Source organism: Stenella coeruleoalba, assembly GCF_951394435.1.
Source record: "Stenella coeruleoalba genome assembly, chromosome: 14".
NCBI classification, from domain to species: domain Eukaryota; kingdom Metazoa; phylum Chordata; class Mammalia; order Artiodactyla; family Delphinidae; genus Stenella; species Stenella coeruleoalba.
In genome coordinates, this window is record NC_137160.1 from 938,696 (window position 1) to 953,947 (window position 15,252).

General features: G+C 54.0%; 1 protein-coding gene across 1 annotated transcript in view; it reads right to left on the bottom strand.

The window, feature by feature from the left end:
- The window catches only part of KCNG2 (potassium voltage-gated channel modifier subfamily G member 2), a 33,221-nt gene extending 19,798 nt beyond the window's left edge, over positions 1-13,423 (bottom strand). The window contains exon 1 of the mRNA XM_079943516.1: positions 12,685-13,423. Within this exon, the coding sequence (XP_079799642.1) occupies positions 12,685-13,362 (678 nt within the window). The 5' untranslated portion in view covers positions 13,363-13,423. The remainder of the gene's footprint in view (positions 1-12,684) is intronic.
- Between the last annotated feature and the right edge of the window lie 1,829 nt (positions 13,424-15,252).

Genomic DNA, 15,252 nt, shown 5'->3' on the forward strand with positions numbered 1-15,252 from the left:
CATCCAAAAACAGCAGATTACACTTTCTTCTCAAGTGCACACAGAACATTCTCCAGGATAGATCACATCTTGGGTCACAAATCAAGCCTCAGTAAATTTAAGAAAATTGAAATCATATCAAGCATCTTTTCTGACCACAACACTATGAGATTAGAAATCAATTACAGGGAAAAAAACATAAAAAACACAAACATATGGAGGCTAAACAACACGTTACTAAATAACCAAGAGATCACTGAAGAAATCAAAGAGAAAATCAAAAAATATCTAGAGACAAATGACAATGAAAACATGATGATCCGAAACCTACGGGATGCAGCAAAAGCAGTTCCAAGAGGGAAGGGGAAAGAGGGAAATCCAATCCTACCTCAAGAAACAAGAAAAATCTCAAATAAACAATCTAACCTTACACCTAAAGGGACTAGAGAAAGAAGAACAAACAAAACCCAAAGTTAGTAGAAGGAAAGGAATCATAAAGGTCAGAGCAGAAATAAATGAAACAGAAACAAAGAAAACAATAGCAAAGATGAATAAAACTAAAAGCTGGTTCTTTGAGAAGATAAACAAAATTGATAAACCTTTAACCAGACCCATCAAGAAAAAGAGGGAGAGAACTCAAGTCAATAAAATTAGAAATGAAAAAGGAGAAGTTACAACAGACACCGCAGAAATACAAAGCATCATAAGAGACTACTGCAAGCAACTCTGTGCCAATAAAATGGACAACCTGGAAGAAATGGACAAATTCTTAGAAAGGTACAACCTTCCAAGACTGAACCAGGAAGGAATAGAAAATATGAACAGACCAATCACAAGTAACGAAATTGAAACTGTGATTAAAAATCTTCCAACAAACATAAGTCCAGGATCAGATGGCTTCACAGGTGAATTCTAGCAAACATTTAAAGAAGAGCTAACACCCATCCTTCTCAAACTCTTCCAAAAAATCGCAGAGGAAGGAACACTCCCAGACTCATTCTATGAGGCCACCATCACCCTGATACCAAAACCAGACAAAGATACTAAAAAAAAAGAAAATTACACACCAATATCACTGATGAATACAGATGCAAAAATCCTCAACAAAGTACTACCAAACAGGGCTTCCCTGGTGGCGCAGTGGTTGGGAGTCCGCCTGCCGATGCAGGGGACACGGGTTCGTGCCCCGGTCCGGGAAGATCCCACATGCTGCAGAGCGGCTGGGCCCGTGAGCCATGGCTGCTGAGCCTGCATGTCCGGAGCCTGTGCTCCGCAACGGGAGAGGCCACAACAGTGAGAGGCCCGCATACTGCAAAACAAACAAACAAACAAACAAAAAACTAGCAAACAGAATCCAACACATTAAAAGTATCATACACTATGATCAAGTGGGATTTATCCCAGGGATGCAAGGACTCTTCAATATATGCAAATCAATCAATGTGATACATCATATTAACAAATTGAAGAAGAAAAACCATATGATTATCTCAACAGATGCAGAAAAAGTTTTTGACAAAATTCAACACCCATTTATGATAAAAACTCTGAGAGGGAACCTACCTCAACATAATAAAGGCCATATACGACAAATCCAGAGCAAACATCACTCTCAACGGTGAAAAACTGAAAGCATTCCCTCTAAGATCAGGAACGAGACAAGGGTGTCCACTCTTACCACTATTATTCAACATAGTTTTGGAAGTCCTAGCCATGGCAATCAGAGAAGAAAAAGAGATAAAAGGAATCCAAATTGGAAAAGAAGAAGTAAAGCTGTCACTGTTGGCAGATGACATGATACTATACATAGAGAATCCTAAAGATGCCACCAGAAAACTACTAGAGCTAATCAATGAATCTGGTAAAGTTGCAGGATACAAAATTAATGCACAGAAATCTCTTGCATTCCTATATACTAACAACGAAAGATCAGAAAGAAAAATTAAGGAAACAATCCCATTCACCATTGCAACAAAAAGAATAAATATCTAGGAATAAACCTACCTAAGGAGGTAAAAGACGTGTATGCAGAAAACAATAAGACACTGATGACAGAAATCAAAGATGACACAAACAGATGGAGAGATATACCATGTTCTTGGACTGGAAGAATGAATATTGTGAAAATGACTACACTACCCAAAGCAATCTACAGATTCAGTGAAATCCCTATCACATTACCAGTGGCATTCTTTACAGAACTAGAACAAAAAATCTTAAAATTTGTATGGAGACACAAAAGACCCCAAACAGCCAAAGCAATTTTGAGGGAAAAAAACGGAGCTGGAGGAATCAGACTCCCTGACTTCAGACTACACTACAAAGCTACAGTAAGCAAGAAAATACAGTACTGGCACAAAAACAGACATATAGATCAATGGAACAGGATAGAAAGCCCAGAGATAAACCCACGCACCTATGGTCAACTAATCTATGACAAAGGAGGAAAGGATATACAATGGAGAAAAGACAGTCTCTTCAATAAGTGGTGCTGGGAAAACTGGACAGCTACATGTAAAAGAATGAAATTAGAACACTCCCTAACACCGTACACAAAAATAAACTCAAAATGGATTAGAGACCTAAATGTAACACTGGACACTATAAAACTCTTAGAAGAAAACATAGGAAGAACACTCTTTGACATAAATCACAGCAAGATCTTTTTTGATCCACCTCCTAGAGTAATGGAAATAAAAACAAAAATAAACAAATGGGACCTAATGAAACTTAAAAGCTTTTGCAAAGGAAAGGAAACCATAAACAAGACGAAAAGACAACCCTCAGAATGGGAGAAAATATTTGCAAACGAATCAACAGACAACGGATTAATCTCCAAAATATATAAACAGCTCATGCAGCTCAATCTTAAAAAAACAAACAACCCAATCAGAAAATGGGCAGAAGACCTAAATAGACATTTCTCCAAAGAAGACATACAGATGGCCAAGAAGCACATGAAAAGCTGCTCAACATCACTAATTATTAGAGAAATGCAAATCGAAACTACAATGAGGTACCACCTCACACCAGTTAGAATGGGCATCATCAGAAAATCTACAAACAACAAATGCTGGAGAGGGTGTGGAGAAAAGGAACCCTCTTGCACTGTTGGTGGGAATGAAATTGATACAGCCACTATGGAGAACAGTATGGAGGTTCCTTAAAAAACTAAAAATAGAATTACCATATGACCCAGCAATCCCACTACTGGGCATATATCCAGAGAAAACCATAATTCAAAAAGACACATGCACCCCAATGTTCATTGCAGCACCATTTACAATATCCAGGTCATGGAAGCAACCTAAATGCCCATCGACAGACGAATGGATAAAGAAGTTGGGGTACATATAGACAATGGAATATCACTCAGCCATAAAAAGGAATGAAACTGGGTCATTTGTACAGATGTGGATGGATCTAGAGACTGTCATACAGAGTGAAGTAGGTCAGAAAGAGAAAATCAAATATCGTATATTAACGCATATATATGGAACCTAGAAAAATGGTACAGATGAACCGGTTTGCAGGGCAGAAATAGAGACACAGATGTAAAGAACAAACGTATGGACACCAAGGGGGGAAAGTGGCGGGGGCGGGGGTGGGGGGGGTGGGACGAATTGGGAGATTGGGATTGACATGTATACACTGATGTGTATAAAATAGATAAATAATAAGAACCTGCTGTGTAAAAAATAAATAAAATAAAATTCAAAAAAAAAAAGAAAACATACAGATGGCAAATAAGCATGTGAAAAGATGGTCCACATCCTATGTCATCAGGGAAATGCAAGGTAAAACAACGAGACACCGCTCCACACCTATTAGCATGGGAGACACCGCTCCACACCTGTTAGCATGGCCAAAACCCAGAGCACTGACAGCATGAAAGGCTGGCGAGGATGTGGAGCCACAGGAACGCTCATCACTGCTGGCGGGAACGCAAAAATGGTGCAGCCACCTCGGAAGACATTTGGGGGCTTCCTTAAAAAACTAAACATAGTTTTACCAGACGATCCGGCAATCGCACTCCTTGGTATTTATCCAGAGGAAACGAAAACGCATGTTCACACAAAAACCTGCACAGAGATGCGCAGAGCAGCTTTATTCATAACTGCCAAACGGAAGCGACCAAAAGATGCCCTTCAGTCCTTCAGTGATGAATAAACTGTGGCGCATTCAGACAATGGAACATCATTCAAGGCCAAAAAGAAATGCGCTACCAAGCCGCGAAAAAAATCTGCAGAAACCTTCAATGCATATTCCTAAGTCAAAGAAGCCAACCTGAAGAGGATTTCAACTACAGGACATTCTGGAAAGGGCAAAACTATGGAGAAAGTAAAAAGATCAGTGGTGCCAGGGCCTGGGGAAGGGGAGGGAGGGGTGAATACGGCGGCGGGGCGGGGGGGAGGAGCACAGGGGATTTTTAGGGCAGTGGAACGATTCTGTGTGAGGCCATTATGGCGGATTCATGTCATTTCACATTTGTCCAAACCCACAGAACGTACACTACCCAGAGTGACGCTCATGTAAACTCTGGGCTTTGAGTGATTATGACATGTCGGCATAGGTTCATCATTTGTAACAAACGTCCACGCTCTGGGGACGCTGATGCTGGGAGAGGCTGTGCATCTGGGGGTGGTGGTGCAGGGGGCATATGGGAAATTTCTGTACCTTCCTCTCAATTTTGCTGTGAACTTGAAACTGCTCTAAAAAATTGTCTTTAAAAAAAAAAAGAGTCTTGTAGCTTCTATTCTAGGCATTTGAGCACAAGTCTTTTTTTCCCCACAGACTAAAGCACAAATTCAAAACAAAAATCCCCTGTTTTTCCTGCCAAATGTACATGGAAAGTAGAGGAAAGTGTCCCGAGCTTCATGTTTATCCCCTGGCACATCTGGCTCGGTTTCCAGTGCCTCTAAGAGCCTCGTAAGAGGGTCTCCCTTGAAAACAGGCAGTGGTCCCTCCAGCGTGGCGGCCAATGACTGCTAGGGGCCTTGGACTACAGTTCTGGGCGGCGTGGTGGGGGCATGGTGGGGGGAGAAGGGACGCGTCAGGGGGAGGGGCCGAAGCCTCGCCTTTCCCAGCAGCCCTGAAGCCACCACCCTCATTTTACAGAAGAGAACGACGATCAGGGTTAGCACCTGGCCCAGGAACGTCTGGCTCTCAGATGAGCTTCTGCCACAGCAGAATAGCTGCCACCACATTTTGGTGGTTCCTGGATCAGATCTTTGCAAACAAGAAAATAAACCAGCCAAACCTATTACCCGTTTTCAGTGGTCCTGGGAGCCTCTGTTCCCAGCTCAGTCCCTGGGGGCCCTGGGGTCACAGGGGCGCTCCCTGCAGCCCCAGGGCGGCTGTGTCAGCAGAGGCTGCTGGCCCGTTTCCATCCTTCCTTTTTCCTTTCAGCTCCACTGGGCCCTGTGGCCACCAGGTCAGGACAGCACCACCAGTCCGTTCGCATGCGTGTGACGATGGGACACAGAGGGTCACGGGCCGCGTTTCCACAGGGAAGCCACCTTCCCCTGCTGGGTGGGGACCGGAGCCTCCTGGGACGAGGTGGAGGTCACGTGCAGCCCCCGTGCCCAGCGGATGCTGGTGGGAGAGCCCCGTGGTCCGGCCCTGTGGCAGCGGCCCAAATGCAGCATTCTTACACGTCGTGGACGGGAGACGCTGTGCCAGGAGCTGGAAAGAAGCCCAGGTCCCCAGGCTCAGGGGCTCCTTTGCCGCCGGCGCAGTCCGTTTGTGCTGCTGCCGGGGCTGAAACAACAGATGTTCATCCTTCGCAGCTCTGGAGCCAGACGCGTGGGGTCCAGGCAGAATCGGTGTCTGCTGAGGACCTGCTCCTGGTACGTGGACGCACCTTCTCACTGTGTCCTCACATGGCGAAGGGGCAGGGGAGCTCTGCGGTCACTGTTACGGGGACACTAATCCCATCGCGAGGGCTCCACCCTCATGACCTCGTCGCCCCCAGAGGCCTCCCGGCCCCGACACACTGGGCGTTAGGATTCAGCATGTGAATCTGGGGGACATGACATTCAGCCGGTAGCACTCTGCACCCCACCGCTGCCAGTTCATGTCCTTCTCCCCTGCATTCCATCCAACAGCCCCCAAAGTCTGAATCACTTCAGAGTCTAAGGCCTGACATCATCCGAGGCAGGCCGGGGGCGGGTGGTGGGGGACTCCAGGCCGAATCATCGGAGGCAAAATCCCTCCAGCTGTGAGCCTGTGACCAGACGGTGCCGTGCTTCCACACATCACGGTGGGCCAGGGGTCCCACAGGGGAGAACCAAGGAGAGACAGCCCGCTGCGCTGGTTCCGTTTGTTTCTCCCGGGAACCCTGACTGACACAGGTCGGAAGCAGCAAAGCTCTCACCCCAGCTCCAGGCTGGCAAACTCGACGTGTGTGTCTGTGCCCACACGCAGCAGAAGCTCTGTCACCAGCTTCCGAAGCTGTTGCCAAATGTCTTAGTGAATTCAATACTTGAAGTCCCAGTCATGAAATCCATAACTAATTATGTGGGTCTTGATTTAATCATATGAGCTTAAAGGAAAAAATCGACTCGCAAGCCAAACACCAGCCTCCGTGGAAAGGAAGTGCTGGCTCTGAGCGCAGCCTGCGTGAGGACGCGCTGTTCCCCCCAGGCCGGTTCGCAGCCCGTCCCGCCGCCGCCAAGCTCTGCACTGTCTCCAGGCAACGACGGCCGCCACCGCATGAAGGAATCTGCGAGCTGTTTGCTGAAACAAAGGCTCCTGTCCCATCCTCCCAGCGGTTCCAAAGGCCTGTCCTCAGCATCTGATGGCTGGGCTGGCGCCACGGGGTGGCTTCCAGCACGGGGAGGGCCCCGATGGGACGACCTGGCCCCGTGGTCACCTAACCACGCCCGACACAGCCTCAGGAGGTTGGATTATCCTGCAGCAATCGTGGGCTCTGGCATGGCCTGGTGCCCAGGCCCTGGGCCTGCGTGGTGCCCGGCGGGGGGTGGGGTGGGGAGGGCTGGAGAAACGCTCTGTCTCCTTCACAGAGCCCCCAGTACCCTAGGAGTGAGGCCAGAGGCCCACTGGAGCCCCCTGAGGCAGCGGGTCGGGGGCCTCGCCTCCTGTCTGGCTTGGGGCTCCCACAGCGACTTGTAGGTGGGGTCTGGGGTCAGCCCTGGAGCTGGGGCTGCCTCGCCGTCTGCAGGAGCTGGGGGGCGTCCCTCCAGCACTGGCCCCCCGCCTCACCTCACCGGGTCGGGGGGCACAGACCCCTCCCTCTCCCTCTGAGCCTGGCATTAAAACTTCTGCTCGCGTGCCTAGGGGAGACTGTCCAGCCCGGTAATGAGACGGGGGGCATCTCGGGGTGCTGACCGCTGTGATCGTTTCTCCCAGGAACCAGGCAGTGCGTTAGCTGAGAGTGTACTCTTGGGGTCAGAGGAGGCACGGTAACTTTCTGTGGCCACGGTGTTTAGGGGTTTGGTGTTACTAATCTCATCTCTGCAGACAAGGAGGGACTGTTGAGCAGACAGCCCTGAGGCCTGGTCACGAGACCCGCTGGGTGCCAGGGAGCCTTTCCTTCCTGCATGGATGGTCCCACCGTGGACCAGACACTGGGGACTGAGCCCACTCCGCGGGGCCCTCCCGGGGCAGGACAGAGCGGGTCTTGCGTGCACGCCCCCAGCCCCTGCCCCTGGGTCCTACAGGCGGAGGCAAGAGCAGCCACAGCCCCAGAAGTCTGGGGGGGACACCGGTCCTTCTTTGTGCTCCTGACCCGGTGAACGCCCGAGACGCCACAGCAACGCTCCTAAGAGCTGTTGCCGACACACAGCGAGCGCTGTGCTAAGATAACTCAGGGCTGGTGTGCGTTCCATGGGGCTTCCGGGTGGCGGTCTCCTTTTCTCCCGCTGGCCAGCTTCTCGCCCTGCAAACACCTGTCTTCATCTCCAAGGCAAAACCAGCGTCCGGGCCTGGAGATTCTGCATGGACAACTCCGATATCACCTGGGGTTTCGAACCCTCGGAAGCCCTCAGACGGGCGGGATCCTTACGTCTGCTGGGCCTGAGGTTATGAACACGACACGGAAGGGTGAGGACAGGCGTCCACGAGGGCAGAGCTGAGCGCTGGAAGGGGCTCCTGGCTGAGACCTCAGTGCAGGAGGGAGACAGCTCCCTGGGCAGCGCCAGCGTGGCCCCGACCGGGGCAGGGACCTGGGGACACGCAGCAGGAGTCTCACCCTCGAGTGTTTTCATGACGGTGGTCGGCCACATAATGCCTGGAAGACGTCCACATCCTGGTCCTCGGGCCCACGGCTGTGTCGCCTCTGATGGCAGAAGGGACTATGGAGGGTGGGATGATGGCGAGGCCGGAGCCGGGAGCATTCTGCTTACGGGGCCAGTGTCGTCACAGGGTCCTTCCAGCCCATCACGAGGAGGGGACGGTGGTGGGAGAGGAGAACCAGGCGACGTGCTGGGAGGACAGAGGAGGGGCCGAGGGATGAGGGAAGGGGACAGGCCCCCCGGAGCCTCCGCAGGAACCAGCCCTGGACGTGAGGCCCGGGTCCCACCGGGACCTCAAGGGCGAGTCGTGCTGTTTCATGAGGCAGTCGTGGTGGTTTATTTCACGGCAGCAGGGGACACACGTGGTCCACGGTGGAGCCGTAGCCGTCAAGGCCCCACCGCGAACAAGGAGCAGGCCTAACTGCTCACCGTGTCACCTTCAGAACGGCAGGAGCCAGAGGACGGGCCGTGAGGGTCCCGCGGGTCCCATCCCGAGGCCGAGCCCAGCCCTGGGCTGCCCCACAGACGCTCCTGGGGACCCGGCCCCCACCCGCACGCTGACCTGGACACCGAACGCCATGGAGTCGGAGGGGCGGCTCTGCCCGGGGCCCCCCCCGCACCTCGACGGGGGCGCAAGAGGCAGCAAGGAGTCCCGGTGTGGCTGTGGGCCCTGTGGCCTTTCCTGCTGCAGCCATGCCGGGTCTGCTCGGCCCGGGGCTGCCCTGCTCTCGCTAAGCGTGAGGGGGGGTCCTGGGACCCGCCTGGCCGAGGGTCGGACGCACCGGAGCCCCAGCTGCTTTGACTTGGGACGGGCTGCGCCCTGCGGATCACTGCGGCCCCCACCCGGCCCGTCCACACTCTGACTCCACGGATCTGATGGCTCTAAGTGCCTCATGTGAGTGGAATCAGACGGGATTTGTCCTACTGAACGGTCAGTTGGCTTGTTTCATTCGGCAAAACGTCCTCAAGATTCGTCCCGCAGGTATGCTCTTACCATCCTTCTTCCTATAAACCGTGAAAAGCGGAGACCTAGCTCTCACTCAGTTACAGCGCGTGAGAGCAAATTCTGGACAGAGCCACCACCAGGCACAGGGACTACCAGGGCACCGAGGAGACACAGGGGCAGCGCTGGACAGCAAGAGCCTGGATTCCAGGGGAGGGCGGACCGCAGGGAGCCCACCCACAAGCACACGGTGCCTGCGCGGCCTCGGGGCACAGGGACTTTGCGCAGCTCTGCCAGCCACCCTGGGGCTCAGGCCACGTCACCAGCCAGAGGGGACCTGGATGTCTGGCTGCAGAGTCTGTCCTGGGGCCAAGACAAGAAGGCAAAGGGAGCTGGTCCCTGTGCCCAAAGGCCGCGTCCCGGCCACACTGGAGCCGGGGGCCGGGATTTCTGTGCAGTGGGGGCCTCCTTCCAGCCCAGGCGGGGGCCTGGCCACTCAAGGGGTATTTCAGGGATCGGCAGCAGGAATCAACTTTCCTCTGAGTCCCTGAATAATGGAGGATAATAATCTTTTTTCTCCCTTGACGCTTTTCTGCACCTACACACAAAAATAACCACCGATGCCAATGCTGCCAGAGATGACAAGAGATGTCACCAGACAGACTGATGAAAAGGGAGCCGCACCAGCTCACCCCTGATTCTTCATGACACTCCCTGCTCCCCCAAGGTCGTTTTTCAGGAGGGAATTGGGTGCATTTAACTGGAGTGCTAACTAGAATGTGGGCGCGTTGGGGAAGCGTCCCTGCTTGTCACTGATGGAGGATGAGGACCTCAGGCCCACGGAGCTGTCGGTGCTGTGCCTCTCAGAGGATGCTTTCTGCAGCCTTCAAGAGAAGACCTGAAATCTCACAAAGAAGTTCTTTAGCCACTTAATTAAAATCAGAGATCACACAGAGATAATGCTTCAGCCTTGTGCCTTTCAAGCTAAATTCTACTGGAGGGCTTCCCTGGTGGCGCACTGGTTAAGAATCCGCCTGCCAATGCAGGAGACACAGGTTCGATCCCTGGTCCGGGAAGATCCCACATGCCGCGGAGCAACTAAGCCCGTGCGCCACAACTACTGAGCCTGCGCTCTAGAGCCCATGCTGCACTACAAGAGAAGCCACCACAATGAGAAGCCTGCGCACCGCAATGAAGAGTAGCCCCCGCTCGCGGCAACTACAGAAAGTCCATGTGTAGCAACAAAGACCCAATACAGCCAATAAATAAGTAAATAAAATAAAATAAAAATTTCTACTGGAAAAACCCCAACAAACAAGAAAATAATGAAGGATTCCATGCCCTCCATCCCTGATGCCTCGTGCCTGGAAACTTCCGTGGTCGGACCATCAAGGGTGCAGCTGCAGGGGACAGCAGGGAGGCTCCCCACAAAAGTAAACACAGAATCCAGCTAGTGCACTCCTGGGATAAACCCCAAAGAACCGAGGGCAGGGACTCACCAGATGTTTGTGCCGCGTCCACAGCAGCGTTATTCCCAACAGCAAAGGGAGGAAGCGACCCAAGTGTCCACGGGCGGATGACGGATGAACAAGGTGAGGCGATACATACGCGGGAGAGGTACTCAGCCCCTAAACAGGAAGGGGTCTGACACCTGCTGCATCACGGGTGAACCCAGAGGACACTGTGCTCAGTGAAACAAGACAGTCACAGAAAGATGCTGCCTGTGGGATTCCACTTAAATGAGTCCCTAAAGGAGCTGCATTCACAGAGGCAGAAGGTACAGGCTGGGTTCCAGGGGCTGGGGAGTTAGTGTTTAATGGGGACAAAGCTTCAGTTTGGGAAGATGAAAGATTTCTGGGGACAGAGGGTGGTGATGGTTGCACAGCACTGTGGATGTACTTAACGCCACTGAACTGCACATGAAAATGGCTGAGACGGTGAATTGTATGGGGTTTTACCACACACACAGCTGATGAAACATAAAACTTCCTCCTTCCTGTGGCAGTGACAGCTCCTACTGTGTGCAGCGGGCCAGGGCTTCGTAAGCACCCCTCACGAGCACACGGCCACGCTCACCACGTGCTCACCAACACTGGGGTCCTTACTTCCTAATCTGATGACTGATGTGGTGAGACAGCACCTGGGTGGTGTGAAGCAGTGTTTCTGGAAATGGGGAAGAGGTGGGTGACGGACGTGAATGGCAGGTGACGTGGGGACCAGATGACGCCTAGAGGATTCTCAGGGTCAGCTCAACCTCTGGTGACGCTGTCATCGGTTGGCACAGCCCTAACTTCTGTTCCCTGATCCCTGTGTAAGTGATTTCCCTCCTCGGACTGTATGGAGTTACTGCTACTGAGGAAGTCCAAACACGTCAAGTGTCTTTCCAAGCAGAATCCCCAGCTGGGGCCTGGTTAAGACAACTGGAAATGACAGCTCAGGAGTCAGACACCCACACGATGAAGGAGAAGCCAAACCAATTGCCTAAAATTTACATTTAAATCTAATCTGCAGTCAGGATCACCAGGCTCGTGGTCAAGACGGCTCACAGCTAATGTTCCAGGAGAACAGAGCTCCGTGTCTCTGAATAATGAGCTGACGGCAGGGAGCTCGGGCTCTACCCCGGACTGCGGAGGGGCTCTCACTGAGAGGCTGACATGAGCTCTGCCCTGCTCTGCCTGGGGCTGTGGGGTTCAAGTCCGAGCCTCTGCCACCCCTGGAAGCTGGAGCTGGGGAGGTTAAGGCAGGACGCCCCTGCCACCCCGTGAGAAAACACAGGCAATGCTTTGAGGGCAACACGAAGCCACATCCTTCAAATACTGCAGCACCTCCTCTCGTCTAAGCCCGACCCGGACGACACCCACTCAGGCCTTCCCCGAGTGTTTCCGAGACATTCCGCAGTGTGCACATCGCACAAACGCTGCTGAGCTCTGGGTGACATCCTGATCCCAGGACGACACTTCTGCCCGCTGCCTCACGGGACAACAGAGGGGGCAGGAAGTCTACTGTCTGCTCAGAAACGAGCCCCAGCACCTCCACAAAGCCGGCCCTGGGTGTGCCAGAGCTGGGCGCCTGGAAGAATTCAGAGGTCCTGTCCCTGTGGTCCAGGACGACGGGACTTGAGTTTAGAGCACAGCACTCTCTAGACTGTGTGTTTTAACTCCAAGCTGTCCAAGCCTCAAGGCCTGGCCGTCAGAGCGGTTCAGCGAGAAGGCCCGCTGGCCCGGCAGCCTCGCCGAGTTCTTGAAATCGGCTGGAATTTGGAGCCTCTGCTGGCAGCGCAGTGGGCGGCCTGATGGGGCAGCCGCGCCGCGGGCTCACTCCCAGCAAACCTGCCCTGGGCGGGTGCAGGGAGGCCCAGGGCCTGCAGTTTCAGCGACCAACGGGGTCGCGGTGCCTAAGACCACCACCCAGCGGGCGCCCCACGCCCCAGCTGCCGCCGCCCCTCCCCAGTTCCGGCCCAGCCGCCCCCAGCCCTGCCCGGCCCCGTCATCCCGGCCCCGCGCTCACCCTCTCCTCCTCGGCGCGGATGTCGGGCATGGTGCTGAGGCAGAGGCCGACCGCCGTGACGGCCACGAAGGCCACGGACACGCAGGCGAAGAGCTTGCCGGCCGGGCCCGAGCGCGGGTCGTCCAGCACGTCGCGCAGGCGCCGCCGGCCGCGCGCCAGCCGCCCGCCGCCGGACCCAGGGGCGCAGGCCGGGCTGCCGGGGCCCCCGCGCTCCGCCGGCCCCGCGCGCGCCTCGGCGGCCTCCTCCTCGCGGCGGCGCAGGCGGCGCAGGCAGCAGCGCTCCAGGCGCGCCTCGTCGATGCCCCAGTAGGCCAGCTCGTCGCGGAAGGCCAGGGCGCACGCGCCGCGCAGCAGCCGCAGCTTCCCGGCGCGCAGCAGCGCCACGATGGCGCGGAAGGCGCACGGACTGCGGTCGAAGAAGAACTCGTCGCGGCTCACGTCGTAGTCGTCGCACACGCGCAGCAGCTCGTCGTGGCCGCGGCAGGCGCGGAGGCGCTCGAGGCGCGCCAGGGGACAGCGGGCCAGCGCGGCCCAGGCCAGGCGCACCCTGCAGCCGCCCACGTTGATGATGACGTGCCGGGCGCGGGCCCCGCCAACGCCGCCGCTGCCGCTGCCGCCGCCGCCGCCAACCGGGGGCTCGGGGCCCGGGGGCTCCGCGGGCCCGGGGAGCAGGGCCATGGCCCCATGCGCCACACCAGGGTCCGGAGGCTGGGCCTGCGAAGGAAGGGAGCGCGCGTTAGGCCGTAGACCGGCCGGGAGCTCTGGGACACCCCCGCCCACGCATGACCTTGGGGCTTGGGGAGCGAACCAAACCAAGGGCTCCATCGGCCCAGCCGCTCGGTTCTTCTCTGCTGCATCCCTGACGCCTGCAGGTGGTCCCAGGAGCCCGCCCCTCAGCTTTCCAGCAGGCCCCGCTTACAAGGGACCCGCCTTAATTTCTTGCCTGGAGACTAGGGACGCGGCCAACGCGGGGCAGCACGAGGGAGGAGGGCGGGCCGCCCTGGAGATGCTGCCTCAGGAGATGATGGCAAGGCCAGACCTGGGGGGTTTCCGGCTGGTTAACAAGTGGGGCCGGGGGAGGGGGCTGCTACGGATGTATTGATCCTTCAGAAGCGTCAGCCAGGCTGCCGGAGCAGCCTGTGGACGTTGTTCGGATTCGGATTAGAGGGAACCAACTATAAAGAAACACGTAAGAGTAAATAAGAAAATCCCAGCACTACCTATGGTTTTAAAGCCGCCTTGAAGGCATGAGACGAGTACTGCACTCGTGAAAAACAGGGCGTTTCGGCCCCTTAGGGGCCCACAGTGAGCTATTCACGTGCAATGAGGGCTGGGTCTTCGTTAAGCACATCTTTCTCAAGGTGGTGTGCAGACAAAACGCTTCACCTGCTGCTGGAGCCCGGTGATGGGAACACTGGGGCCATTATACTTTCTCTCTGCTTTTACGTACGTTTACAAACGTCCCTAATAAAAACAGGTTTGTCTTGCTTTTTAAAAGCTTCCAGATAATTCTGCTGCACAGCTGGGTTCGGGAGGCGCTGATGCAGAGAAACTCACGGTGCTTCGGTTGCCTTGATTCTCTAAGCCAGAGGTTCATGGGAATCCTTCAGGGGTCTCTGAGCCTCCTAAAATTAGATGCAAACTTGCCTGTGTACACGTGTTTCTAATAGAGGATCCTCAGATTCTCAAGGGATCTGTGGCCTCAAAGCTTAATGAAGCTCACAGCTCCAAACATAAGGGAGGGAACTATCTCTGTAGTGTGGGGATTGCTAGCCCGGGTCCCCTTTACAATATTTTGAACGTGGGTCACCCACACTAGTTGGTGGGCATGTACACTTTGGCATTCGTTGTCGGATGCCTTCTTAAGAATGCTTGGGCAGAGGGAAGATTCCAGGTGAGTTTCTTACAGGAATGATTACTTGTTTTATTCTTTGACCAGGGTTCAAGAAACTCACAAAAGAGATCATATTCTTCTTAACGAGTATCTCATCGTAGCTTGTGCACAGACCGCAGCCAGAATTCCTAAATGTGTTGGTTTACTCGGCACTTGTTAAAAGGACGCGTCGCGAAATATGTTACTGGGACAAAATCATTTTTGCCCTGAATGTGGACATTTAAAGTTTTGTGGCGTATTTACCCACAATTGCACCTGGCATTCCTTCCTCTGCCCAGAGCTGGGTCACCCCTTAACGTCTATGTATCTGTTTGGAAACAGGGTCCCTGACTCAGGAACCACATCAAAAAGGGTCCATAAGTAACACTGATGACTGTGTCCTTTGCAGAGGCTCCTGTGGGTTCTTTTCCACGCCGCTGGAGGGCGGTTCTGTTCCTCCACATCCTGCTCAGGATGGCCCCCCTTGACGTGTTAACACAACGGGGCACCACGCACTTCTCTGCACCGTGGCAACAGTGACAGAGCAGAGAAAATAGGCAAATACCAATCCGGGGACATAAACTCCAAAGGTCCCATTTACCAGGGAGTATATCTTAGACATTGGCTAGGCAGTAATCTGCAGGGGAGGGACAGTTCCAGTTTGGTTCTCAAAGTGTAGACTGAGGGCCAACAGC